Source organism: Pelecanus crispus, chromosome 1, assembly GCF_030463565.1.
Source record: "Pelecanus crispus isolate bPelCri1 chromosome 1, bPelCri1.pri, whole genome shotgun sequence".
Lineage (NCBI taxonomy): Eukaryota > Metazoa > Chordata > Aves > Pelecaniformes > Pelecanidae > Pelecanus > Pelecanus crispus.
Window position 1 is genome coordinate 77,826,831 of NC_134643.1, and position 25,975 is coordinate 77,852,805.

At 42.7% G+C, this 25,975-nt stretch overlaps 1 protein-coding gene across 1 annotated transcript; it reads right to left on the reverse strand.

Annotated features, from left to right (window-relative positions):
- Positions 1 to 6,869: 6,869 nt before the first annotated feature.
- Positions 6,870 to 25,023, reverse strand: TM7SF3 (transmembrane 7 superfamily member 3). The gene is made up of 13 exons (XM_075727984.1): positions 25,011 to 25,023; positions 24,781 to 24,854; positions 18,367 to 18,521; positions 16,446 to 16,596; positions 15,895 to 16,015; positions 14,930 to 15,101; positions 13,669 to 13,846; positions 12,274 to 12,360; positions 11,738 to 11,818; positions 10,843 to 10,995; positions 9,385 to 9,482; positions 8,835 to 8,997; positions 6,870 to 8,326 (listed from the first exon to the last, which is right to left on the reverse strand). Exons 2-13 carry the CDS (start codon positions 24,848 to 24,850, stop codon positions 8,064 to 8,066), a joined length of 1,692 nt encoding a protein of 563 aa, XP_075584099.1. The 5' UTR covers positions 24,851 to 24,854; positions 25,011 to 25,023; the 3' UTR covers positions 6,870 to 8,063.
- Between the last annotated feature and the right edge of the window lie 952 nt (positions 25,024 to 25,975).

Sequence of the window (25,975 nt, forward strand, 5' to 3'; positions counted from 1 at the left end):
TATGGATGTCTTCATGATTAAAGCAAGGTACTGAATCTGAAATGAGCCTTGTTAGTAATGTAAGAAAAAAGGGCATAATTTTGCCATTTACGCAGTTTATTTTTATACTTTAAGGCAGGCCCACTTCTAGTGCTTTTATTCATGTTGCTGTATAGCAAAAGAAAAAAATCCTGTGTAAAGTCTTCATTTCCTCTCAGAAAACCAACAATCACTTCTGCATAAGTAGTTATTCATCTTTCAAATGGACCTCTGGAACAGAGGAGCAGTAAGGATAAACAAAAAGCAGTCCACTGGACTTTGATTTTTGGATCAAAACGTATTTTGGTACAGAGAGGATGTGACAGTTGTGGGGTTTTCTTGAAGATTTAAAAAAAAAGTTACTTTGACTTGGTGCAAGCTCTGGGTTCCTTTCTCTAGATGTGTGAATGAGAACATCGGTGGATTGCCTTCACAAGCTGACAATGTCATGTTTTTTCCACTTCCCCATGATTTCTCAGAAGAGAAACTTTTTTCAGTATCATAAATTCTGTGTTTAAAGATATGTAATAAGTGTCAAGCTAAGTCATAAATACATGTAGCAGCTATTCAACCAACATAAAACCGAAGGGCAGCTTGAGACTATATTGGGCTGGTTTGTACAGCTATAAAGCTTTAAATAGCTTTGGCTTTTTAACAAACACATTGGATTAGAAGATTATGATAAAATACAGAACTAGTGGCACTGTTTTCATGCAGAATTACATTTACTAGGATCCCTTTGTAATACCCAAAAGATTTATATTGGCTTAGGGGGTTTTCAGTTTTAGTTGGTGAGTGTTAAGCTTTAAAAGCACTTTTGCTGATTAAAAAAAGAATTTCTAAATTTCCTTATTTGAGTGTAGAACATGCACTTGTTCTTTCTGCAGATACTGATGTCTGAGATGACAGGTGGTTAAATTGGCTAACGGAACACTGTAGTGCTGGTCACAGTATGACCGTGTATACTGTAACAGTGGGAAGATAAGACAGCAGAAGAAAAGAAATCTTAAGTTGGAAGTGAAGGAACATGGTAGAGGAGTAAGTTTTAACATTAGACAACTTCTTTAACCAGCCTTTTCAACATCATGCTGTTGGTAACACTTAAGTTCTGGAAGCAGCATCAAGCTACACACTGCCAAAGACCCAAAAAAAAAAAAAAAGGGAGAAAAAGCAACAAGATGCAGCAGGAACACCGTTCAGCTGTAGGTGTCCAAAAGCTGCCAGCTGTCTGCACGATTGTCACAGAAGGCATTGTCTCAGAGGGATTCCATTTAAATTGGTGTGCAAACAAAATCATCTTATTATTGTCCTGGAAAAATCTATACACTCTCCTGCACATATTCCCAAACCAGCACCAACGAACAAATGCCCGCTCTTACTGTTTAAAGAGCGGAAAAGTAGATCCTGTATAACATCAGCAGCGGACCTCTTGCTAAACATACCCTTCCAGAACACCAAGGTGTGCTGGGAGAACCATGTGCAGCAGAGAGCTGTTTTATACCGCATGCACATACCTGGTAAAGGTGTAGGTCACAGTCTCACCTTTTGCCCATCCCGCTTTTTCTTTTGTTTGCCACGCAGTTGAATTTCATACTGATGACAGTAGAGTGGATTAATTTAAACAAAATTGTTTAGCTTCCACATATTAAAACACGCTGCAAAATAAAGCAGACTATTTCAATGACTATGAGCAAAGGTACTCATGTTCCTGCTGCCTGCAACCACCTCCCTTCCCCAGACATTTTCTGATGCAGCAGCATGCCTGTTGGGAGCCAGTGTGGCCACATCTTGGTATATGAGAACATAATTACTTCCCAAGTTTAGGGAAAAAAAAAACCCTCCTCTTATATCTAGAAGAAGAAAACCTCAAGCAACTGCTCAACATGGAGGAAAAGTTTCACAATTCCAGTCTTGAAAAAGTCCATTCTGGCAACACTCCTCAGACACGAGCTAGAGAACAGTGGCACAAGGGAAACAAGCAGAACTCCAACCACAGTCCCTTTCCAGTGCCCTAAGGTGGAGTTGTACCTTTTTTATAGAATGGCAGAATGAATAATTTCCCTACAATGCTCACACCACCAACAATACCTTAAGAAATACATTTGAGGATGGCTATTTCAGCAGTGAAAAGCATTAGGTACATTTTTGAAAATTCAGTTGTTGGTACATTTTTGAAAATTCAGTTGTTGGAAGCTTGAACAATACAAACACTGATGAATGCAGGGCGATCAGTGTCTTAGTTCACTATGTTCCTGAGCATAGTGTTGGAAAACCTATTTTTAAAGTGAATCATCATATGCAACTCATTAAATAACTGGCAGCTAGGCAAACAGCAGCTGCTTTCTACAGTACATGCTATCTGCTTTTTTGCTTCCTGCATATGACTGTTTCTTCCCCCATAGCATTCAGAATAAAAAAGTGAATCCAGCTTGTTTTGAGCACATTAGATGATTTGTTGTTACACCAGAAGGCACTAAGGATAACATGGAAAAATTGCAAAGGGTGCTTGCTTTTTTTCTTTTTTTTTTTTTTTGACAAGGCAGACTTGTGAAGACCGAGTTCCGAAGCATGTAGGCAAGTTGTACGCAACCATTTTTTCCTCCCACTCCCTCTCACACCCAAAATGAGCTAATTTATTGCTCTGTTCTGAGGTTGTCTTTCCCCAGCATGCATAAAAGTATAAAGCCTTGCATACTTAAACAAGAGACAGCTGTCTGCCTATATCTATGTGCTAGCAGACAATGTCTGAGATCAATTAAAAAAAGTTATAACCAACAAGCATCTGCTTGAACAAACAAAAATGGTATTGGAGCTATTGTTTCTAAAGAAAACTGAAACATCAAAACCTACTAATCAAAGATGTGGGAGGGAACAATCTAATCAGATGAATATTGACAAAATTCAAATAAATAGGCAGGGATATATCAATGCATCTCAGCCACTGAGTTGGAACACATTGACCTAACGCTTGCAGTACTTATCTGTAGGATATTTACTTACCAGAAGCTCAACATTTCCTATTCTGACTATTCACTGAATAAAGCAACCGAAAACCAAAGTCACAATAAATCCCACCACAAGTACCACTGCAAAAATCACATGCAAACCTACAGCATCCTGCTGCCAGTTTTAGGAAGAGAGATGAAAAGCTCAAAGGCTTAGCGAAAAATGCACATTTTAAAATGGGGCATATTGTTTTCTCAGGAAGGGCTTCCTGTTTTTCAGATAAGAGACAGCTCTAGGCAAGGACAGAACAAAAGCCAAAGAGCCTCGCTGGAGTGAGAAGTGTCAGTGAAAACTTACAAAAGGAAGGCTTTGGGAAAGGCCATTTTTGCACGTGTTCCAGGTTGGAGTAAAAGACAGACACAGAGGGGACCAAAGAAAATCCTTTATGCTACACTTCTTTCTTTTGCTATTGCAAAGAAAAGCAAAGGCTGGGCAAGGGTAACTCAGCACTAGCTAGGGAAGCAGAACGGAAGATGTAGTGGGTGACAAGATCTGCAACGCTAAAGATTATTTTAACCCAGCCTGCTGCCTAGACACTACAAGCCAAAGCATACACCTTGCACTTCAGCATTAGGAGGAGTATGCTAGCCCAGTCACCTAAAAATTAAAGAAAGGGTTAAAAAAACCCAACCAACCATTAGGACCTACTCAAGGAGATCTGATAGAGGAAGAGAATGTTTTCTTTGTGAGCAGCACTTCACCAGGAGCTCCAGAGCTGACAAGCTCACCCAAGATCAGCAGAACACGGCTCAGCCCAAGAGCAGCAGTGAGGAACAGATCTCACATGGGACACAGGAGAGACCAGAGCAGAGACAGAGGGTCCCGTTCTTCCCTCTGCAGCACACAGCACTCAAACAGGCAAGCTGTAAACCCCTTTCTCTCCTACCCAAACCTGAGGTCACTGCGGTCAGCTGAGCTTCACAACTAGGCCCTGCTAGGAGTATGAGCAATTATTCCTACCTGTTAGCCAAGTTCAGTCCTTAGCCTCTAAATAAAACCAAAAACACCCTCCTGAGAAGTTCCAGATGTCTGTGCCATATAACAGGATTTTGGTCCTCAAGCAGTTTTAAACTAAGTATTGCTTTACCCTCTGTTTCAGTATCCAGTTGCTTGGGACAGCTTTGAAGTTTTGGCAATGCCTAAGCACCTCAGGGACAGGAAAACAAAACAGCTGGAAAGCAAGCCACCACACCAGGACATGTTAAAGCCTCTCTGACAGCACTACCAGAAAGATGTCAGCCAATTCATGTATTTCACAGGACTGAGGTTTTTATTTCAGGCTGGCACTCCACAGTGTTTGCATTCTGCTCAGGCTTCTCAAAGCCAGGCTCACAGCCACAAAAGGCAAGGTATTGAACAAAGCCAACATATTCTCAGAAGTCTCTATCATGGGTTTTACATAACACCCAGCAGCTGAGCCCCCAAAATGGTTCCAAGTGCTTTATAACCTGATGTATGCAACATATTTCTACCAGCCAGTTGAGAAGATCCAAGAACAACGACTAATACCTTTTCTTCTTACCAAGCTCTAGCAGCATGGACTATTAGGGTGGAAGAGCTACACCACACCATTCATCTCAGTAAGTAAAGCCACTTGCATAGGATATATAACTGCAGAAATGACAAAGGAACATTTATTTTGTGGGCCCCTTCTATAATTTCCTATAACCTGCTCCTGAAATCAAAGCACAAAGCTTAGGAGAGGGTAGAGTTTGTCTTCTCCCCTCCAAAGTACACCTATGGAAAGCAGGATTTGTTTCTATTTTCAGTCATGCTTCCTGAACATTTGTGGAAGCAGGTAGGCAAGCTGCCTTACACATGTAGCACTCCATGAAGCAGTAGTCAGGCTGGATTTGTGTTTTTAAAGTGAGGTAGGAGACACAAGAACAAAAGGAAGTTCTGTTTCTTTGAAAACATCAGTGTCATCGAGTCCACTTGTGCCACAGCCTGTTTAACCACTAGGAGAAATGAGTATGGATGTGAGAGCAAGGGGAGGAGGAAGACAGTTTCTCCTGCGGCTTTGAGGCAGGACTGGAACGCAAGTAGACCTAGGAAAGCTCTACAAGCAGCTAAGACAAATACCACAAGGTAATCATTGCAGCATTATTACAGTGTCAAGACTGCAGAAAACTCAGCGACAGAAGTGTACTGGCACCATCATGGCAGGAGAATTCTCTACAGCAGCAGGAAGTAGATCATCATCATAGCCCAGAAAGTTTCACCTTACATGAAGCTTCAAAACACTTGATTTTACAGGGGAATCACTACCTAGAAGAACATAGTTTAGATTTAGATTCCCCAGGAGCATCAGATAGCATTATTTTAAGCTAGCAAAACTGCAAGGTAGGGCAGCTAACACAGCAAGGTAGTAAAAGCTTCCTATGAGAGATTCTGCAGTCAGAACAGAGGCATAGCAGGGTAGGATCCAGTTTTCCTTTTGCAACTGCCTCAAGGGGTACACAAAAAAAAGCCTTGAAATTTACCCCTTCAATACCCCAGTGGATCAGTTAGTGTATTTTGATTATTATCACTGTTACTTATTATGGCTTACAGAATACAGAAGAAAATTCTGATATCATCTCTTAGCAGTATTAAAAAAAACCAAACCATACCAAAGTCTCCAAGTCAGGATCTCAGAAAGAGTTCAAAGCCCAGTTCTGCCAGACTTCCTACATGATCTTGCAAACTATTTTCCAGTCAACAAGTGGATGACAACCATCCCTTTGTTCTCTAGAACCACATCTGATGAAGCTATTAAAAAAAAGCACCTCTTTGGACCACACACTTCCTCACTGGTTTCATACAGAACATAGCCACACTCTCAGCCTCTGGGTGTCGCTGTAACTGCAGTTAAGCCCTTACAACAGGTCAGCTAAGCCCCCCCCCCCCCAACATCATCCCTTGCAGGGCTAAGAAATTTTTCAAAACAAACTATCCCTACAATACCAAAGGCAAAAGCTAAGTTGTAAAAGCATCATTGAATTCAGAGAGACCCCTTTAGTTCCAATAGTCTTTGCAAAAAGACATCTTTATTATAAAAGATATAGAAAATTAGAGTTAAACTTGTTTCTTCCACAACATTAATCACAGCAATTATAAAAAAAAAGGTAAACATGTTTAAGAGCATTTATATACCAAATAAGTGTTTGCTACTTGCCATCAAATACGGCAAAGACATGCTCAGTATCAGTGCGGTAAGGGCAGTCAGCAAGCATCAGCCTGCCAGAGGCCAGGGAAGAGCTCCTCGTTTACCCCCACATGCCACAGAATAGCACAGTGAAGCAAGACCCAAACTGCAGGATCTCAGCCTTGCTCAGCTGTTTGAGGCAGATGTTCCAGCTCCAGATAATCATGGGAGTTGTCTCTGTAAACATCAGATCAGCTCAGTCACCTCAGGTACTATATCATTAAGCTTTCACTCAAAGAAAAATGGCCAGTAAGTAGACTCATTTTAAAGTAGTTAATTCCTTTCTATTGCCAGGGTGTTTTAACTTTCAACTAAGTTCCCAGATAAAGTTCTTTTGCCAGTTTCGTTACAAAGAGTTGTTTCTTACATACTTACTACCAAGAATTTAAAGCAGTGGCTGAGAACTTAAGTTTCCACCACCAGGGTATTTGCTCATGGTGGTTCCATTCAGGCAGCAGAACAGCCATTCACCTTCAGGCAGGAAGGACTCTGCACTTTGCTGCCCACAAAGGTACAAAGATAGTGAGACTAAGAAGGAAGAGCCACCATAACCTGTATCAAGATAGAGGATGCAAGACTTCAACTATCATTTAATGCATTACAGATCACCATGTAAACACTGAATGTGAAGACCAGAATTGGGCATGGGGGGCAAGGGCAGCCTCAGAACTGGTTGTGCATTTGCATGAGCCAAAACCACAACACTCCAGTTTGCATTTTGAAAATGGCTGTTTGTTTTAAGGAAATTAATATAGCCACCACACAAGATTCAATCCTCCACTGAACACAAGAGTGATCTCTTATCTGTTTTTATACTACATTCTGCTTTGGGCAGATGCAATCCAAATTGGTAAGGGACACATTCAGTCAGCAAGGATCCTGGTCAGTATTTTGCCAGCTGGATGCTGTTTTCACCCCTTAAAGGCAAAATTAAAAGATATATTGATTAAAAATAGTTAGTGTTTCAACTAATTCCAGGAAAAAAAACCCTGCTGTTGGTTACAAAGACCTTATTTAGTTTTTTCTTTTATGACAGCACCATCAAAAAAGAGATTATACCAGAGCAGAAACAAGTCACAGGCTGTTCAGAAAGCAAACAAGGAGGCAAACCTCTTGTGTTCTCTTAGTAGCCATCTCTGCACAGAGACCAGATGACCAGCTTGCTACAGAACCATCCAAAAGCGAGGGAGAAAGTCTTCTTGTCTCAGATCAGGCCCACTTCCTGAGCCCCAGTGTGCACACTTACAACAGTTAATTCAGTGCAGTTTAAATTCAAGCCACTTAGTTTAGCTTGCAAGGTTCAGTAATACTTCTTGGAAACATTTGTGTCTGCAGCCGCACATTTTGTACCTATATTAGAAGGTGCTACTTTGGTTCCTGCTAGAAGAACTCTTTCTGTGTACAGTCCTTACGTCTCGTCCCTCGCAATTTGACAGACTGCTCACCTTCAGGAGCAAGTCAGGCAATATTTCAGCAGTGGTTTCCACACTGCAAGGGAAGAACCAGCATTGTACAGGTTGCTTTCCAAAGGCTGTTTTATACTTTAAATACCTAAACATCAAACTAGATCACCACAAGATAAATACCTGTACTTGACCATTAGTACCAGATTCTGCAGCTAGACATTACGCATATTACAGTGGGCTGAGTGGGCCATTGAGGAAAAAGTCACAAAACAGCATGTAGTGTACCAGACAGATAACTTTTCTTCCAGGTTGGGCAAATATGTTCCTCTTAATAAGCAGGACAAATTGGCAGTGGTAAATCCTGCACCACTGGCTGGTTTGCTGGTGATCACTCATCTCACCATTCCTAGATTCTTCCTCTCTGTTCCCACCAGTTATTTGGCAGGTTACAGAAGCAGCGGAGTTCTTTCCCCAGCTGGCTGCTCCTTCTGAAAAAACTCTTTAATATGCAGTAGCTTGTTATGGATCCTCTCTCTTAGGGGAGGGATATGATGGCTAGGGTCTAAGACATTGGTGCTTCTGCGTTCCCTTTCCCGCTTCCAGGTGAGATAGGGGTGCGGAGGGAAGGGCACTTCACTTCTCTCTCGGCGAAGCTGCACAGTTACTCCACTGAGGGCCAGCATTGTCCACACTGACAGGATAATGAAGTCTGAAAAAGAGAAAACAAACAGGTTCTTATATCAAAGCAAACCATTCCTTCCTTTCCCAAGCACAAACACTGAACAAATTTAGCAACAGAAAGGAATGAAGCATTGTCTCTGCATCTGCACACACCTAGAGTAAATCCATGAAAAGGCAAGAACATGCGTGCATTTGAGATGAGTCTGTTTAGTCACCATATCAGGCCTTTTGACTGCCCACTCTGCAAACTCATCAGCAAGGTAGCAGTCCAAGCCTGAGAAGCACCTTTCACAGGGGCCTTTGTCACATAACACCTGCTGGAAGGTTGGTGCCTTTGAGTGTGCTCAGTATTTCTTTTAGAGGACTAGAATTTATCATCTAGGTGTTAAAGCTCACACCATACTTACTGTGTTCTCCTTTCTTCCCTTCCTACCCTCAACACTCACTGTTTACAACGGAAACAGAGGCAGTGGTTTCTCAAATAAGCATTCATACAAGACAACTTTTTTTTCAAGAACTAAAAGAACAGTACTCACCATTTGTCTGAAAAGGCACATTGGTGTAAGCTCTGTTGAAGTAATCATTGAGGACCCTTCTGAGTAGGTCTAAGGTGATGTAAGCAAGACTTGTGTAGACATAACAAGCAATAGCTAGGATCACTGCATAAGAGCCTACTATTCCAGAGGCCAGTATGTTCAGCTAGAGGGGGAGAAAAAAACCCACAGCTTTAGGAGATCAATAAACACTCTTTATTTCCCCACCTCCTTAAGGCAGTATTTTGTATTAGTTCTTCTATGAGAAATTGGCTGCACACAACTGTTATCCAGACAACCGGTTAAAATAGCAGAAGTTGACTAAATACAAGTGTTAGTGGATGCTATGTGCAACATTGCAAAAAGTAATTCCTTTGCTTACGGACCATTTAACAAAAGTAGCGTTGAACAGAAACTCCCTAGAGCTGGTCCTGTGCTGGGCTTCATGAAGCTGTGTTATGTCTTCTATACATATCCCACAGGGCTACAGTTTGCATTAAGAAGTCTGACACCCTTTTCTCTCCCCTCCTGAGGTGACAGCATGATTACTTACAATTCTTGGACAGCCAACAAAAAGCACTGGAATCATCAAGGCTACAGAAGTAAAGGTTACCCAGAACACAACATCATCACGGAAGACCCTGTAGTCTCCTGCAAAGACACCATATTCCACATGTAATTTACTAGTTAGCAAAACATTTCCTTTTTTGTAAGTGCTTGGGGGTAAGCTTTTTCCCCAAGGATTCTGTATATTCAGAAATCTAGAGTACAGTGTGGAAAAGCTTAGCTTTCGAGCTCAAACACCAATTAAGATGCATTGTAACACAGTTACTCAAAACAAGAGCAGAAAAAGACCATTCCAGTTGAGTATACATCCTGTACTCCAAGTTAGGACAGCAGATCTCGTCCGTGAAACAAAGATTTTTGATGATGTATATGATACTCATCTGGTAAGAAGGAAAAGTACCAGAGTACTTCTGCCCAATAAGAAGCCTTTTTATTGCCTATATAGGTTTATAATCAATAAACCTGCATCTGTGTTTGACTCTAGAGTATGGTGCAAGTATAGCCATTACAACAACACAAGGCAGCAAACTCTTCTGCCTTTAGGAAGAATAATGAAGTCACTCACTACTTTGTTCCCCCTGCTTTCTAAGGCCTGTCAATTAAACAGAGGTGACAAGCTGACCCCCAGCTGAGTCACTGTTTTACTTTAATGAAAAGCAACCAGGGACTGCATGGATTATCACAGAATTGTGGCTTGAGTCAAACACAGATAACTGGAGAATGAAAAAAACTGTTCCACCAAGGGATCTTAAGTAGAAGTTTTGAGATTTAAAATTACAATAGAGAAAGCAGCATGGCTGATGCTCTGATGTCCCAGAGGGATTTCAGTTCAGCAGCCTTGCTTGCTTTTAAGCCATTTGTCTATTGTTTCTCTCTTTAAAAAGTCATTCTAAAGACCCTGGATAATGTCAACCCAGCCGCAAATACAAGTTTGACTCTTACAGTGCAGTGCTCCCAGAGCCTTGCACTGTAGTATGGCGAAAGGTAACAGCAAGTCTCCTCTTAATCCACAATGCCTTTATGCCTGAAGCCTCTAAGTTAGACTACAGATTTTCTACTGTGACTTTTTCTGGATAGAGAACAAGACAGACAGCAAGTGCTCGCCTGGAACAGAGCTGGTGTCACAGACTGCTGAGACAGCACGCAGCATAGGTAGGAAGAGCTTCAGCAAGTTCTCTGCAGAATAAGCAGTTTCCTTTTCCCACCAGTGCAGAATCCCTAAGTAGTTTTAATTACAGCACAGTAGTTTTAATTACAGCACACCTGAAAGAAGCCTTCAGGTACATCTCTATTCCTCCCAACACTGGAAAGGGAAAGTTAAATATAACACTAAGATAAACCAGATAGTGGCATTCATCTTAAAAGCCTTGCAGTGTCCCTGTAATACAGCAGGAACACATCACTCAACAGCCAGCACTTTGCAGCAGAGTATTTCAGTGCATACCTAGTGGAGTAAAGAAGACTGTCGATGAAAAGAGAAATCCCAGCACAAGTCCAATGATAAACATACAGAGTAGGACAGAGCCAAATCTCCACCAGCTTGCAACCAGGAAAAGCCCTCCAATAATTCCAGCTACTGCTGTCAAAATAAGACGCACTGAAAAAGAAAAGGGGAAATTCCAACACTGAAGAATTCAGTTACTGCAACAACATATTCAGCAGCTTTACTTCCATGCTTGATTTTGTTACCTAATGAAAACTTTCTGAAAAAAGCCAAACAAGAGTATCAGTATTTGCTTCACGCATTTCACAGACTCCAGTCTGCAACTGAGGATGTGCTCCTGGAAGAGTGGCATAGGACTGGAATGAAAGTCTTGCTACTATGTACATTAGTGCCTTGAGTTCTCAGGGCATTTATGGTTGCAACAGCTAATGCACATGTATCAAAAAAGTAACTATGAGGTAGGACAAAGACAAAAGGAACTAATTCTTGCTAGTCTAACAAGCAGGATGCAGACCTTCTACTCTGTCATTTTACAGATGAAATTCACATTTGACCTGAAACTCAGGTCTACCCCATGATGAAAGAAGTAGGAAGGAAGTATACTGCAAATTTCCAGAGTTTCTGAAAACCTGTATCTTCCTTGGATAGATACTTAAATTTGTCTTTTGTGGTTGCAGCTATTAATTCTGCACCACTATTTGATGTTGGAACCAACAGTTACTCTGTTGTGTATTCAGCTATTACAGTCATCAGAGCTCAGTTCAAGTACCCAGGTATCACCCTCCTATCCTTCCTAAGGCTGGCCAACAACAAGCACAACTGAGGTTTTTACTTAAGGGATTCATAACAACAATCCTTTAGGAAGAGCACAGGGTATCCTGACACACCTACTCACCATCATAACCAAGACCAGTTACCCTTGTAATGAATACAAAGAAGAAGAATCCTGAGAATATGAAGCCCATGAAGAATAAGTCTAGAGAAAAAGGAAGAAAGATTTAGTATGTTGTCATATCACTTCATACCAAGCCCACTTCAGTACATCTTCAGACATCTTCATGTTACAACAGGGAAAGAACATATCAGCTCACTGGCTGAGAAGCACAAAAGGAAAGCCAGACAACACTTTGTTCTGGAAAGGGGTGTCCTCAAGCACTTAAAATAATTAAAAAATTACATATTTATATTGCCCAGCATAGACCCTAGTTCTATGTTTCTGTTCTTTGCGTACCAGAAACTTCTCGCTCTGCACTTAAAAGCGGTGATCCTGTAAAAGCAAAGCAGTGGACCTAACTGGCACATAATCACTATCAAGTGAATCTTAGTAATAACACCACCATTCCAAGTTGTAGCAAGCTACATCTCTGAAATCCCACCCAGACTTATGAGGAAAAAACCCCACACCAAACACACACACACAAAATTCAGTACCTGTTTTCCAGAATCTGTGTCCAAAAAAGCAAGTGAAGAGACCAAGAACAGCAAAAGCAGTGAAGAATACTTTGGTAGAGAGTTTGCCTACAAGGAGAAAGAAAGAGTTACTAGAGCATTCCACTACTGTCCCAACAAGGAGACAAAGGTAAGGTCAGGTTGCTGCCACTGAGTCTACTGACAACTTAATAGCTGCCACTCCTTCAGACACACCATGTGAGCAGATCTGCAATGCCTGAACTAACAGTTATTTTGATAGGATCTCCAACAATACTGAAGTAGTTCCAGTCTGATTAAGAAATCAAGAGCTTCCTCCTTATTCAAAAGGCTGAAGTTTCTGTAACAATAGTTAAGTAGTTCTAATTTGCTGTTTATAATACTGATACAGATTTACCTGAAAATTCTTTGCTCAGCTTTAAAAAAGGAACATCCAATCATCTATATAAAAATCAGCACTACAGGATTAGTGACCCAGGCAGCAGCTATAGTCTTTATCACTGCAGCCTTCACCATAGTCTCCCCTTAATATACCCTCCATGCAACAGAAAGGACCAGCAGCATCCCAGTATGGCTCACCTCTGTTTCCTATGCAAAATTCTTACTGATATTTAAGTTATTTGAAACAAGTAAACCACATTTTCTTAGTTCTCCAAATTGGAGAAAAGGCATTTAGCCTAGATAATGTCTCATGTTGCCATAAGACAACACTGAGTTTGACAACAGTTACTTGTGTTACAGTATATAAGAAAATAATCATGAGAACAAATTTTACTTTATGAACCATGTTCTACCCATTATTCTTGTCCCTTCTGCAGTCATAACGGGAGTGACAGCTTTGCTCTTCTGCTCAAATTCTATCATTATACAGCTTTGTACAAAGTAGCATGACTCTAATCATTTCGCTATTGCTCACATTATCTTCATGCTTATTTTAGGTGACTACCTCCTTTTAAAATATTTGTAAGTTACCAATTCCTGTTAGCACCAGCATAGTTAGAAAAATCAGGCTGGACCCTATCTAGTTCATGTTTTATTACCTTAGTTTCACATGCAGCATCTATAGTCCTACAAGTGATTTAAGATGATGTATCCAGTTCAAATGGAAAAAAGCTAGAGTGGCACTACAGAGTTGAAAGCTATATATTTGCAAGCCACATACTAAACCTCCATTAAGTTAGACCTTCAATTGCTAATAGTTCTCCTTAGTCTTATTTCATTATTCCAGAATTTTTCCTCAATCAAGAAGCAGACTCTGTCATGAAGTAACAAAATATACCTAATGCAAAACAAAGAGCTCCTTCACACATTAAAAAAAAAATATCTCAAAAGCACCACTCAGCATGTTGGAGCACAAGCTTGAAATGAGTTGGCAAGGACATACAAGTCCCAACTTACTGAGAGAAGAGCAGTTATCCACCAGGTCAGCAAAGCTGCAGGCATATGTATGCACAGGTATGTATGCAGCAGAAGTATTCCAAAGAGGATCCCATACTATGATGTTGTAGATCACACCTTGCCCAGGAAGTGAGGAAAAGTAGACATTGGTCTTGTCATCAGTTGTCAGCGTAAGCATCTGGAACAGTAAAGAATATTTTTTAATTGCAAGGAACTGCTTGTCACTGTTGGCATATTGATGTGTCCATACAGCTGAGGGAATAACTCAGCAGCTCAAAGACGGTGCTCAGCAAGAACTGCAGGCAAGAGCTCTCTTATTCCAAACCCTCTCAGTATTACCAATTGAAGCATTAAAGGCTTACAGGACAGACTCCACTTCCTCCAACATTACTATGTTTTCTGACAGGGGAGACAATTCTCTCACTCATATGTTTTGCTCCTCCTCATTTGAGGGCACAGCTCAGTTTCCCTGTCAGTCTACTAACCCAGGTCTGGCCTCTGAAGCAGGCAAGGCTGCCATTCTACTCGCTAGCAAGGCCAGACAGGTCATGGCCACTGAGGTTCTCCCCTCTCTGTCCCTTCCAATCTCTTTGCTGCGGGGTAGGTAAACGTGCAGCAAGTGTTTGCTCTTGCATATCAGATCTCTTTATGCCACTCTAAATGGGGCCCATTTCTAGTCCAGTTCCACTATACCCTCTTCCCTCCTCTCTTCCTTGCATTCCCTCCCCAGTTCTCAGCATCTGAGGATGCCAGTCCCCAGCATCTATCAGGCATTGTAGGAGACTGTATCAATCTGTCAGAAGTGGCTCAACTTCTGGATTTACAGGCACTCAGTGGCAGCACTGCTATAGGCAAGCTGGCCTCAACATCACTGAAGGAGCACTGTGGCTAAAGTAGTATTCATCAAGCAGGAAGACACTGCAATAAGAGCTTGTTTAACTGAGAAAAGAGTGCAAGACATAGAAACATGTCACAGACCAGTCACTAACATCTACCTAATATCAGAGCCCACTGCAAGAAGCCTGAATTCTGCCACATTTCAGGCTGTGCTAACTAGCCACCTCTGCCCCAAGAGAGAGTGGTTGTCATTTTGCATGCATCACTCACTTTATACTTCCTAGCCAGAAATCCCAGATACAAGCAAGAAGCCTGAAGCATCAGCAGCTTGCTTATGTCACCACTCAAAGATAAGCACAGAGGAGGAGAAAACTTAAGATGACGCCACTGCCACATGCCTGGCACACCAGTGCTTCAGACTTACTTTAATGCCATTAGCTTTGATACTTTGCACCTCAGACATCTTCCGTATGTGGCTCATGAGTACCATCTCAGAAAGATCGTTCTCTGGTAAGAAGTACTGGTAGACATCATAGCGCAATCGCCATCTGGAGTTCTGACCAGTCCCTGAATCGCAGGATGGTGGGTTTGCTCCCCTACAATTAAAGGGAGATCAGCTATGTGCCCAGCAGAAGCCCACAGATCTTAACATTAGTTTTCAGAAATTACTTGTCCAAGCTGGCAGTATTTGGCTCCTACTCTTTTAGAGGTTAACACCAGCAACTAATTCAAAAAGACTGTAAATGTCTGTGAGCACAGACTACAGCAGTATTATGCTAAACTACCCTGATGCAGGTAGTATCTGTGCCGGTACCTGCCTTTACACTTACAGAGGCTTCCTATGAGTTGTCATAAGGAACGAGCACAAGAATTCCAAGAGGTCACAACAACCAAAGATCACAGCACCGTTTGTTTTTCCGTGCATGCTATACATACAGCTCTGAACATAGCCTTCCCCATTCCCTGCCTATCACTTGCGACATCAGGCACCATTCAGGAAATAATGCCTTACAACTTGAAGTCTCAACATTAAACAAAACTCCAGGTCATTATCATGCTTCAGTACCAGTAAAGAATAAAACTGGCTATAATACACAACTGTCCTCAAATTAAGTCATGTTGAGGAATAGGAAGATCTAGTACTGGCTGACTGCTTACACAGCTGAAGTGGCATAACTTCTCCCACAAGATGCAACTCTCAACTTTTATCTCTGAGTTACCTCTCCCCCTCCTCCTCTTCCTCATTTACTTCTCAGTTTGTTGCAGCAAACAAGACATCTACCAGCAGCTGGATGGTCAGCCTTGCCAGTAGAATCTTGTTTTATGACCTTTGCCAAATACAGGACTCAAAGGATGCCTTGCTCAGTGCACTGAAGTTTTTCCACACACCTGGTATATCCCAAGTTTGCAGGGGCAAACTTAATGTGTATATCAACCAATGTATAGTCTAGGTAAATATTTGGATCCACTTCCAAGTCAAATTCTAGATTGCAGCCTCCAGGAATAGGATCTAGAACAGAGAAAAAACAGCTGTAGTAGTTTTTACATCCCCCTTACACAGCATGAAAAAAGTTCTAAGACCTCAGCAATGCATGTACTTTGCAGGCATAGTCTGCTTGCTGAGCACATAAAACTGTCAGGTTCTAGTCCTACAGACAACACAAGTGGTTTCACTGCAGTCTAAGATAAGTCCCAGTACATAGGCACAGCAGTTTTCTACTCTAAGGCTGAAGTCATGACAAGACCATGCAGTACATCCTATACACAACTCACAATTCAGCAGTAATACTAAACTTTTCCAGCTCATTTCAAAAGATTTTCTGGCATCTCCATCATATGATTGCACCATGTAAGGACATCACTTCTGAAAGGTCAACGTTTTGTTTCATAGTTAACTTGTAATAAGCAGAGCTGGTATCCCTTAAGTAATAAGAACATACCTTTCTCCATATAGGGAATAGAGAGAGCTGTGCTGAGCACCTGGCTAGCATCCAGCGACCGAAGGTACCACGTACATACGCTCTGTTGAGGCCGAAGGATGGAAACGAGTCCTTTGTCTACTCCGGTTCCTGAGCTGTTCACAGATGGATTCTGGACAGAAATAAATTATATGAACAAGCAGTTCTTCTTGAGAAGATTTCCACCACAGCTTGATGTATTGCACAGAAGTCACATTCCTGCCACAAACCTGTAGGGCACACATTTCAGTGCCAGGTGACACAGATGAGGCATTCAGCCCTTAGCTAGCTAGTAAAAAAAGGAAGATGGGAAAAAAAAAAAAAGGAGCTGGAAAAAGGGAGTGGCCTCTGACACCACACACCACCTAGTTCAGGCTCAAAGACCTGAGTGGTAAGTTTGAGACTACTAAAGAGTTAATAATCACATGAAAATTGCAGAGAAATCTAGCTAGTTGAAGTCTACTGCTGCACAGCAATGGTGTGAATAGTAAAGGTGTAAAAGGATTGGAATATCCCTCACCAAAAGCTGTGAGATGTCACTAAAGGGGACTCTGGGAATCAGAGTGCAGAAGCACCTCACCATCTCCACCAGAATGGAGATGACTGTATGATAGCTGGCTTAACACTAGCCATGCCAGACAACAGTGCTTGGGGCCAGGTCAGCTACTGACCCAATGCCCACCAGCACCATCCTTTTCAGAACTGGGGGTCTTGAGGAAAGATCAGGCAGTGTCACACTCGCATGGCTGGAACAACCAATTGACCCACAGTCAAATCTATTTTTCAGCATGGAAAATGTGCTTTTGTCCAAGAAGGCCACAGTTATCTGAGGCAACACTGTAAAGAAGCACTTTGAACCTGGCAGGCTTTAAGGTCTGGCTCAGCTTCATATTTCTAGAGGCAGGCCAGCCCTAAAAGCAGTATAGCCATATTTATGCATCGTTGCCCTTGGCCTGGTAAAGCCCATGAATGCAAAGAGGGTCTGAACTGACAGCAGAAGATTCTACCAGTGGTAATTAAAGGCCAAATAGGTATAACAGTAATGCCTTAGCCCTGTAATCCCAGCTATTTCACCAGTATAGAGATGACTGAGCTGGGTGATTTGTGTTACAGGTTATTCATCTCCTAAGCTTCCCAGAATACTCCTTGGCACTCAGTATGTTCTCATTTGGAAAATACTGATGGGGAGAGGGAAACTGGATGGCAGCTGTCAGATCTCCATTACTACCTTCAGCTTAGTCTACATTCTGCTCAAATACCACTTAGAGCACTATAAAAATCAGTATTTTAGATTGCATCGCAGTAATGATGGGACAAACTGAGGTTAGTGTATAGCAGTAGGAATGCTTATATTGTTGGCTAGAACTAGGAGCCTTCACTGGAGTACTATGGAGGAATTTCTCCACATGCCACCAAAGAAGAATTAGGTTCAGGACAAGGAGCTGGGGTAACAAGACATCGTATCTGTAGTGGCTGGATACCAGCCACATAAACAGCAGACAACTAAACATCCCAAAGTGATCATGTTTAATGTGTAAGGTATCTGGCAAATACTTATCATGACTCTGCTTTTAATTTGACAAGCTGATGGACAGCAGTCAGCAATCAGATGTCAAAAGCACCACTTCCACCAAGAACAAAGTCTTGAAACATTTTAAGCCAGCTCCAAAATTCCTTTAGCATTCAGTCCTCCAAAATAGCAGCTAAGACATAAGTACAAGAAGGATTTCTGAAGCTAAAATACTACTATGTAAGAGCCATGCAGGTAAGATATTTATATTACTTATATAGCTTCAGTTCTATATTCCTACATGTATGAAAGCCAACTCCTTTGTTGAAAGAAAAGTAGCACTTAAGAACAGAAGTGACACTCTTACCATACCTTATCAAACTCTTACCATACCTTATCAAAGGATATCACCACATCACGTTGCTGGGCATGTACTTGAAAAATAACAACAGTCACATTGCTTGCAATGTTCCTGATTACAGCTTCCACTGGATTGGTCTGGTTAAGTAGCACATTTCTGAATTTTCCCAAGGAGAGCTCAAGAAGACCTGCATTACAAAAAAAGACACACTTTTTTTTTGTCCAGAGGGAAGCAATTACCAAGGGGAGCATGGAAGCTTCCAGTAGCCCAATATTAGTCAGCTGGGAACAAAGCAAGATGTTGTTTTATGCTACTCTCATCCTGTAAGCTGTATTAAGGTTTCAGAGACTACTATGCACTGAGCTATACCTACAAGAACAGATACAGCTAGAGAACCCACCATGCAGCCTGGCACTCACCTAAGCACATGGGGCAGGACTTCCTGCCAGGAGCTCAGTATTTGATACAGCTGAGCTCATCAGCAACCAACACCAGCTGCAGCTGCTCAGCTCATGCAATCAACAGCAAGTAACATTCAGTAGAGTAAATAAGAGAGGATACTGAGGACTACTTGCTCTTTGGCAAACACAGGCAAGTATGCTTGTATTAGCCAGCCAACTTACACAATACCTGTTAGACTTCCTGGGTGAATTCCCAGACCATGGGAATTGGAGTCAACATCTATAATGCAGAGTCAAAACTGTAGTTTACATATGTATACTTATCCACTTTCAGCTACTTCACATATATCTTTTGCTCCCACACTTTTCTTAATAATTAGGACTGTTGGACCCTGATTTCTATATCTAAAAACCTGACTAATTTTTGCAAGATACAGCTAAGACTATTTCTTCTTATGATGAGCATAACCCCATGATCCACCGTCATTTTAATTTAAAGAAAACCACATGATCTAGGATATAAGGTTCTTTGAGAATCAGCTTTGGCTTGTTATTCAAGTCCTGCAAGAAAGCCTGGTTTCTCCCTGTGCTGGGCTCTTGAGGGGATGTCAAGGCAGGAAAGAGAAGCAGCTGTACAGAAGCCACAAGATTCTCTTTGGCTGGTGGTTAGCAGGCAGACTAGATGCTTGCAGAGCATGCACAATGCTTTTCAGATTTTTCCCTCAATTCCCCTGTCTGCACACACAGTAGCCCAGCAGGCCTAAAACTTATCAAGCCTAAACACATACACAGTACTTCCTCAACAAAGTTGCCTCTTCTAGTGTAAAGGGTTGATACTGTCAAGTACTCCAACAGAAGCACAGACTTAATCAACAGCACCATCCCATATACACTGTTGCAAATGACTCAGGTGGTCTCCCATCCAAAAAAGGAAGGGATACAGTCTTCTCATCTGAAACTGTACCCAGTACTCTGCAACTCCTTTCCTGTTATTTCTCACTATCTGCTGCCAAGAATTGGCATCTTTGGCCAGCTTCTTTGCCTTTTGCCAATACATAAGCAGAGGTGAGCTCCTATCCTCATGCCTCCTCCACTCACCTCACAGTGGAGAAAGAAAGCAGAGGAAGACTCTAACTCAACTCATCTTGCTAACTTCAACCCTTATATGCTCACTTCTATGCTCACCCCCAAAATTCAATTAATACCAGCACTGCATCACCAATAAAACCCCAGCTAAAAATACAGGCAACATAAACCATCGGGGGGGGGGGGAGGATTCTTCATTTTTCTGTCCCATCATCTGCAGTTTGTGTTAAGGCAGAAAAAGTTTCTACTCCAAGTTTTCAAACAGTAATTAATATAAAATTAGAGCTATGAAAAAGCTTTGTGTATTCTTCTGTTTCTGATCAAGTCCCTTGAGCAGCAGTCATATATTGTCCCCTTCACAAGACCTCTTTCCTCCTTAGCTCTTAAGTTCTATCAGAAGTGCAGCTAGCAGTGTGAATGCTAAAGAAAAGCATTCAAAAGGCACAGATGATACATCTATGCACTCAGAAATGTGGAATGAAAGCTTAGAATGCAGGAATAATATATTTCTTTGGTTTTTAAGAACTTCAGCACAGTTTCCTGAACCGCAAGATGTTCACACTTAGATGTTCTTTTAAGGGAAAAAGCTGAAAGCATACACATCCTCTCTATGCTCTACATCAAGGGAGGAAAAAACCCTGCATTGCTCTGTCTTGTTTCTCATCTCCACATTGTACTCATACCCAGGGGCCTCTGCATGAATAAGAACAGATTTGTCAGCAAGACATGCAGCCACTACTTCAACGTGATCATGAGACTCTAAATGTCAGAGGCACTCTCTCAAGTTTAATTAGTGTGGTAAATTAAGGCACGGTGTTCTACATCGCTTTACTGTTTGCATAATTGCTCCTAAAACAGTGCATGTGACATACATTTTAAACCAAAGTCTGGACAGAAGAGCATAGATTCAGGGTGAAGAACAAGAATGGCTACATCCATCAGACAAGTATTTTGCAGCTTGTTATTCACAGGCTCCTTGAACCACACTTCTAGCCAGGCTTGAAAGATGACTAGAAGGAGAGTTCACAAGCACTGCAGAGCAGCAGAACCTTCTAGGAAGTTTGCTGGAAGAGCAATTGGTACCTGGCCACAGACTACATCATCTTTCCAGCCTTCTTCTCTTTTTTCTGCCATTTGACCAAGTCACTGGTGGTGCTCTGAGGCAAAAAGGGAGCACAGAGAGCAAGAGAAATTAACCAACTCACAATTCCCCAGGCCTATTGCTATTGCAAGTTCTCAGACAGGCAGTAGACTACATGAGCCATACAGAGTTCAACATTGCCAAAGATGCTTTGAAGGACAGATACAGAGACCTCCATGAACATGTAGTACTGGCCATACCATGCAAGCTTCTTCTTTGGGCAAGCTTGATCTCACTGAAGGCAGCACACCAAACAGGACTGCAGGTTCAGCAGCACATGTGGCAAAGATAACACCACAGAATTTGTTGACCCAGCAAGTCAGCAACAGAGACAGGAACAAAATTCAGGTATCCCAGCTTTTTTTACTGCTTCACTTGCTTCAAACAGTGAAGGTCTGGAAACAACCTGTAAGATGCCAGGCCATCCCCTCCTCCTCGCCTTGTAGGGAGAAGTATGATGGTCACTGCATGTCAAGCTAGTTTTGGGTTGCATGCAAGAGGAACCCTCACTATTACAGAGATTATCAACTGAAAACATACTTAAAGGAAGTCAGCTTTGCTGAAACTGAGCAAGAGCAAAGATGGAGTATTGAGCGTGTATTACTCTGTATACTGGTACCAATACTAGAACAGGAGCACAGGTAGTCCAGCATACAAAAGAACTGATGAAGAGAGGTGAACAACAGTCCACTCTGTCACTCCACATTGTATCTTTTCTCCCACATGAAGGGCAAAACCAGTAAGGACAGCAAAGGAATTGAACTGCTCAGAGCTCTTCTGAGATCAAAAGCCCTTATTCCTAAATCTAAGCAACAAGGTAATCAGCTCTACAGAGGCTCAACATTTATTACCCCTTCCCTGTGACATGCAGTTTCCCCAACAAGCAGCACCCAGCCTGAACCATTTCCATTCTGCTGATTCAGTGCCAATCTCTCAGTTCATTTGATGCTTTAAGTAAATGACATTTCCAGCTCCAGTAGTCAAATGTCATTCCCCACCACCAACAAACAGTTAACCATACAAGGCTCTTGAAGACACCTAGCAGTCCGATTTCTATTAAGAAACACAACAGAAGAAATGCCATTGCTGCCCATACAGGAACAGTCTTTACCTACAGAGCCATGCTCAAACAGTGTTGCTTGCCTCTGACAAAGAGGTTGTCTCCAGTCAGAGAAAACGCATTTCTACTCTGTGCCAACCAACTTCCAGTGGATATGCAGGATGCAGAAAATGCAGAGAGAATGCAGTGGATATGCAGAAAACATGAGTATACAGTTACTTAATAGAATAAAGCCAGCAGCCATATTGCATCAGACCTGTAAGGCCATGCATACATGGATACATAGCAGAGTCCTGCTACAAGGTCTCTGTCTTCCCACAGTAGTAAAATCCAAAATAAAGACACCACCCACCCCACCCCCAAAAGAAGCAAGAAGATTTATAAAAGTTTCTGAACTTTAATTGCATGTGTACTGAGACTCATGCTTAGAACACAGTTTGATGCTTAAAGCAGACAGTGCCACAGAATGTGGCTTGTCACCAACTGCCCCACTCCCATCCCAGAAGACTATTCTGTTCACCAAGTCAGAGGTCAGGAGGTCTTCTACAGTCTGAAAAGTGAGGGAAGAAGCACCCGTCTCACCTGCTTACAGTTTTACTAATCCACTTTGATTATCAGCTAGAACACACAAGACCTGGCCTCAGTCACATTGCTGGCACTGTTGATTAAGATGTCACTCACACATCTGGGCAATAACGCTTCAAGATGCAAGTGACCAGCTGTCCAGTACATTTAGACAGCTGAATAGCTTCATGTGAACCTCTTATTTTAAAGTGTTGTCTCTGCACAGGCTAAACAGCTAGCACAAACTAAGTTAATCCAGATAAGCTCCCTTTATGAAAAGGGCACTGCTCAATCCTGATTACACTATAAATTCGCTTTAGTTTTTCCAACACTAAACACCTGGTTTGGATGTAGCAAACAAGGCCAGTTGCACTCCTACTTCAGGAAGGTGGACCTCCCTGGGAGGTAACAAACATGATACATAAAACACTTCTGCACAAATACTAAGTTTGAAGAGCTGCAGCCCATCAGAACCCCAGAGAGGTAATATAGGCCATCATGCACAGATTTGACTTAACAGCACTTATAAAATGAAGCAGGATCTTCCAGCATTAGGATATAGCAGAGCCCAGCCCTGCAAACCTGGGTGTCCAAGACTTAATAACCACAAGACAATTTCAAACAAGTGAACCATTAAGCAAATGTCCTTGTTTAAAGGGCCTAACGATCAAGCTAGACATTGGTACACAAATTACACAGCTTATTAGCTCTTCATGAGGAAAACAGTTTCCCCCTCCACCCTCGATTCTGCAAGAAAATACAGCAACATGCTCCTTCAAGGCAAAGCAGCTGGCTTAGTCCCATATTCATTCTGCCTTTTTACATACTGCAAAAGAATTACTCAACACATGACCCATTTTCAATCAAGTCTGTGAAACAAATTTCATGTCAGTATCTTTTAATATAAACATTAAGATCTAACAATGTTGAGCCTTCGTTCTCAGACCTGCTTGCCACCATCAGGTGCCAAGCCTAAGCTTCTAGGGCCTGCAAGAAGCAGGGAACACTTAGTTCTCCTTCTAGGGCCTGCAAGAAGCAGGGAACACTTAGTTCTCCACTAAGACCTTGGGCATGAGACTAGGGTAGGGGGAAGAAGTCTTCCACACTTGAGACTGATTCCAAATGCCGTCCTGCAGCCTTGCGAAGTATCCCAAGAGTAGATTTCTCCTTTCGGACAATTAAGCTCTATTAGAGGCAAGTTTGAAAATAAAGAAAAACTAAGAGGAGCAGGCCAACATCAGCCCTAACATAAGGGACTGCTTGCTTATCTCGGAGTTATCTCTGAAAGGAAACTGATTATTTTTTCCTTTACTTGAACAGATAAAGAGTTTAACCAGAAAAAAGTAAGCAGCTGTTAAATCTTCACAAGCTATACTCATTACAGCACGCTTACCTCTGGACACCTATTTTAGTCACATGCAGGAACACAAGGGAATTACAAAAAATGCCAAATTAAGTCAGATTACATCAGCAAGGCCAACAAGTAATTTTAGGAACCAAGTTCCAAATTCTAGGCAGTTTTGCTGATTTCCTTAATTTTACAGGGAGAGTGGTTTTCAATGCACAATTCGCAGGGTGCCGGGAACCCGCGACCACCTGTGTGTGGTCAAAAAAAAAAAAAAATTCCACTATTAACCTTGTTCCCTTTCTCATATAAACTCACAAGTAGTGAATGCCACCTTGTTTCCTTAGAATACAACTCTACACCAGACTTAGCAGCCTATACTGTATCTCTGCAACCGCATGGTAAAAATTAGTCCAGCAGATCTACAAAAGAGTTAAAATGACAGCGTTCATAGCAATTAAGCTGTAAAAGAAAGGAAAGGAAAGGAAAAAAAAGGGGGGGGGGGGAAATGGGTTCTCCCTGCCCACTCAAAGGTTAAGATAGCCATGAATATATAAAACCCTTCTCCAGCTCCGCAGACAGCTACATCTCCGCTTTGATCTTCACTCTTGCTCAACCCTGAGACAGCACCAGCTCCCCCCGCCAGCGCCTGGGACCCCCCCCAAAAAAGGGCTCTGCAGGCCCCTCCTCGCAATAAGCCCCTTCCCCCTGCTAGACGTCAACCCGGCCAAAACCACCCTTTCCCCAGCACAAGCCGGGCTCCACCGGCCCTCCGGCCGCTTAATGGCGGCCACGGCCCACAGCCATCGTCGTGCCCCCCCCCCCCCCGCACCCCCGTACCGCACTCACCTGAGGCACCGCCATGGCGCAGGAACCCCAGGAGCCCCAAGAGCACCACGGCGCAAGGAGGGAGCCGCATGGCGCTGGGGAGGGAAGGGGAGATGAGCCTGAGAGCGGGCCAGGGCGGTGAGGAGGGGCTTGGGCCGGGCGGGTTCTGGGAGGCGGCGCAGCGCCCGCGAAGGCGGGCGCTGCGCCGCCTCCCAGGACCCGCCCGGCCGGAGGCCGTTCCCGCCACCCACCTGCGCGAGAAGACTGAGGTAACGGCCCTAACGGCCGCCCCCAACGGCTTTTATCCTCCCAAGCCGCGTCCGCCGGCTGCGTAGCCGTTCCTGGGGCGGGTGAGGGGCTCGGGAAGGTTTCCAGGTCGAGGTGGGGAGGGTTGAATAAATTTTTTTTAAATTTTAAAGTTTTTAATGCGGCTGCCGTTTGGTTTTGCTTTATAAACGGCGGTGAGAAACGCTGGTAGGCCTCAGAGGCGTGCTGGTGCGAAGGCGATTCACAAGCACATGACTGGAGAAAACAGGAGGCAAATTAAAAGTCTCTTTTTTTTTTTTTGAAGGGGGTGTGTTTTCGGTTTGTTATGTGGGCCCTGTTTATGAATTCGTGTCATAAACTAGGCTCTAAAAATCCTCGTATCATCACCCCTACTGCATTTATATTTTTTTTTTCCCCAGCTTGCTTTGATCCAGTTTCCAGTTCAAACGCAAAAGGAAGCCATCAGTCTGGCATAAGAAGAACACAGAGATAAGTGCTGGTCCGTGTTTATAACAGCTACTTCAGATAAACAGGTGGACTTTCTTCTCCCTGCCTTTGCCTACTGTGCTTAGGATGGCAGCCTTTCTCCGGCAGGTTATCTAGTTTGCTGTGGTTATTTTTGTTCTGCTCAACGAGGTTCCTGTAAGTCAAAATCCATGAGATACTAAAAGTCTGTTACGTTCAGCGTCTGCCACTGTCGCAGCTGACCTCTGTGAGCAAGACCTCCGTCACTCTTTATTCACAGCTCAGCGTTCAAACAGCTCACCCGTGCCTTTCAGTCATGGACAAACGGCGCCTGCGAGAGGCTTGTCTCACGCCACGAGCCTCACTTATTCCAGGCTCAGTCCAGCATCCATCCTGCTGCTGGAAATCCGAGAAAGAACCTGTTGACTTCAATAATAGCTGTAAACCCCTTAAAAACGCACGGTAGGTTGTGGTAGACGGCGCA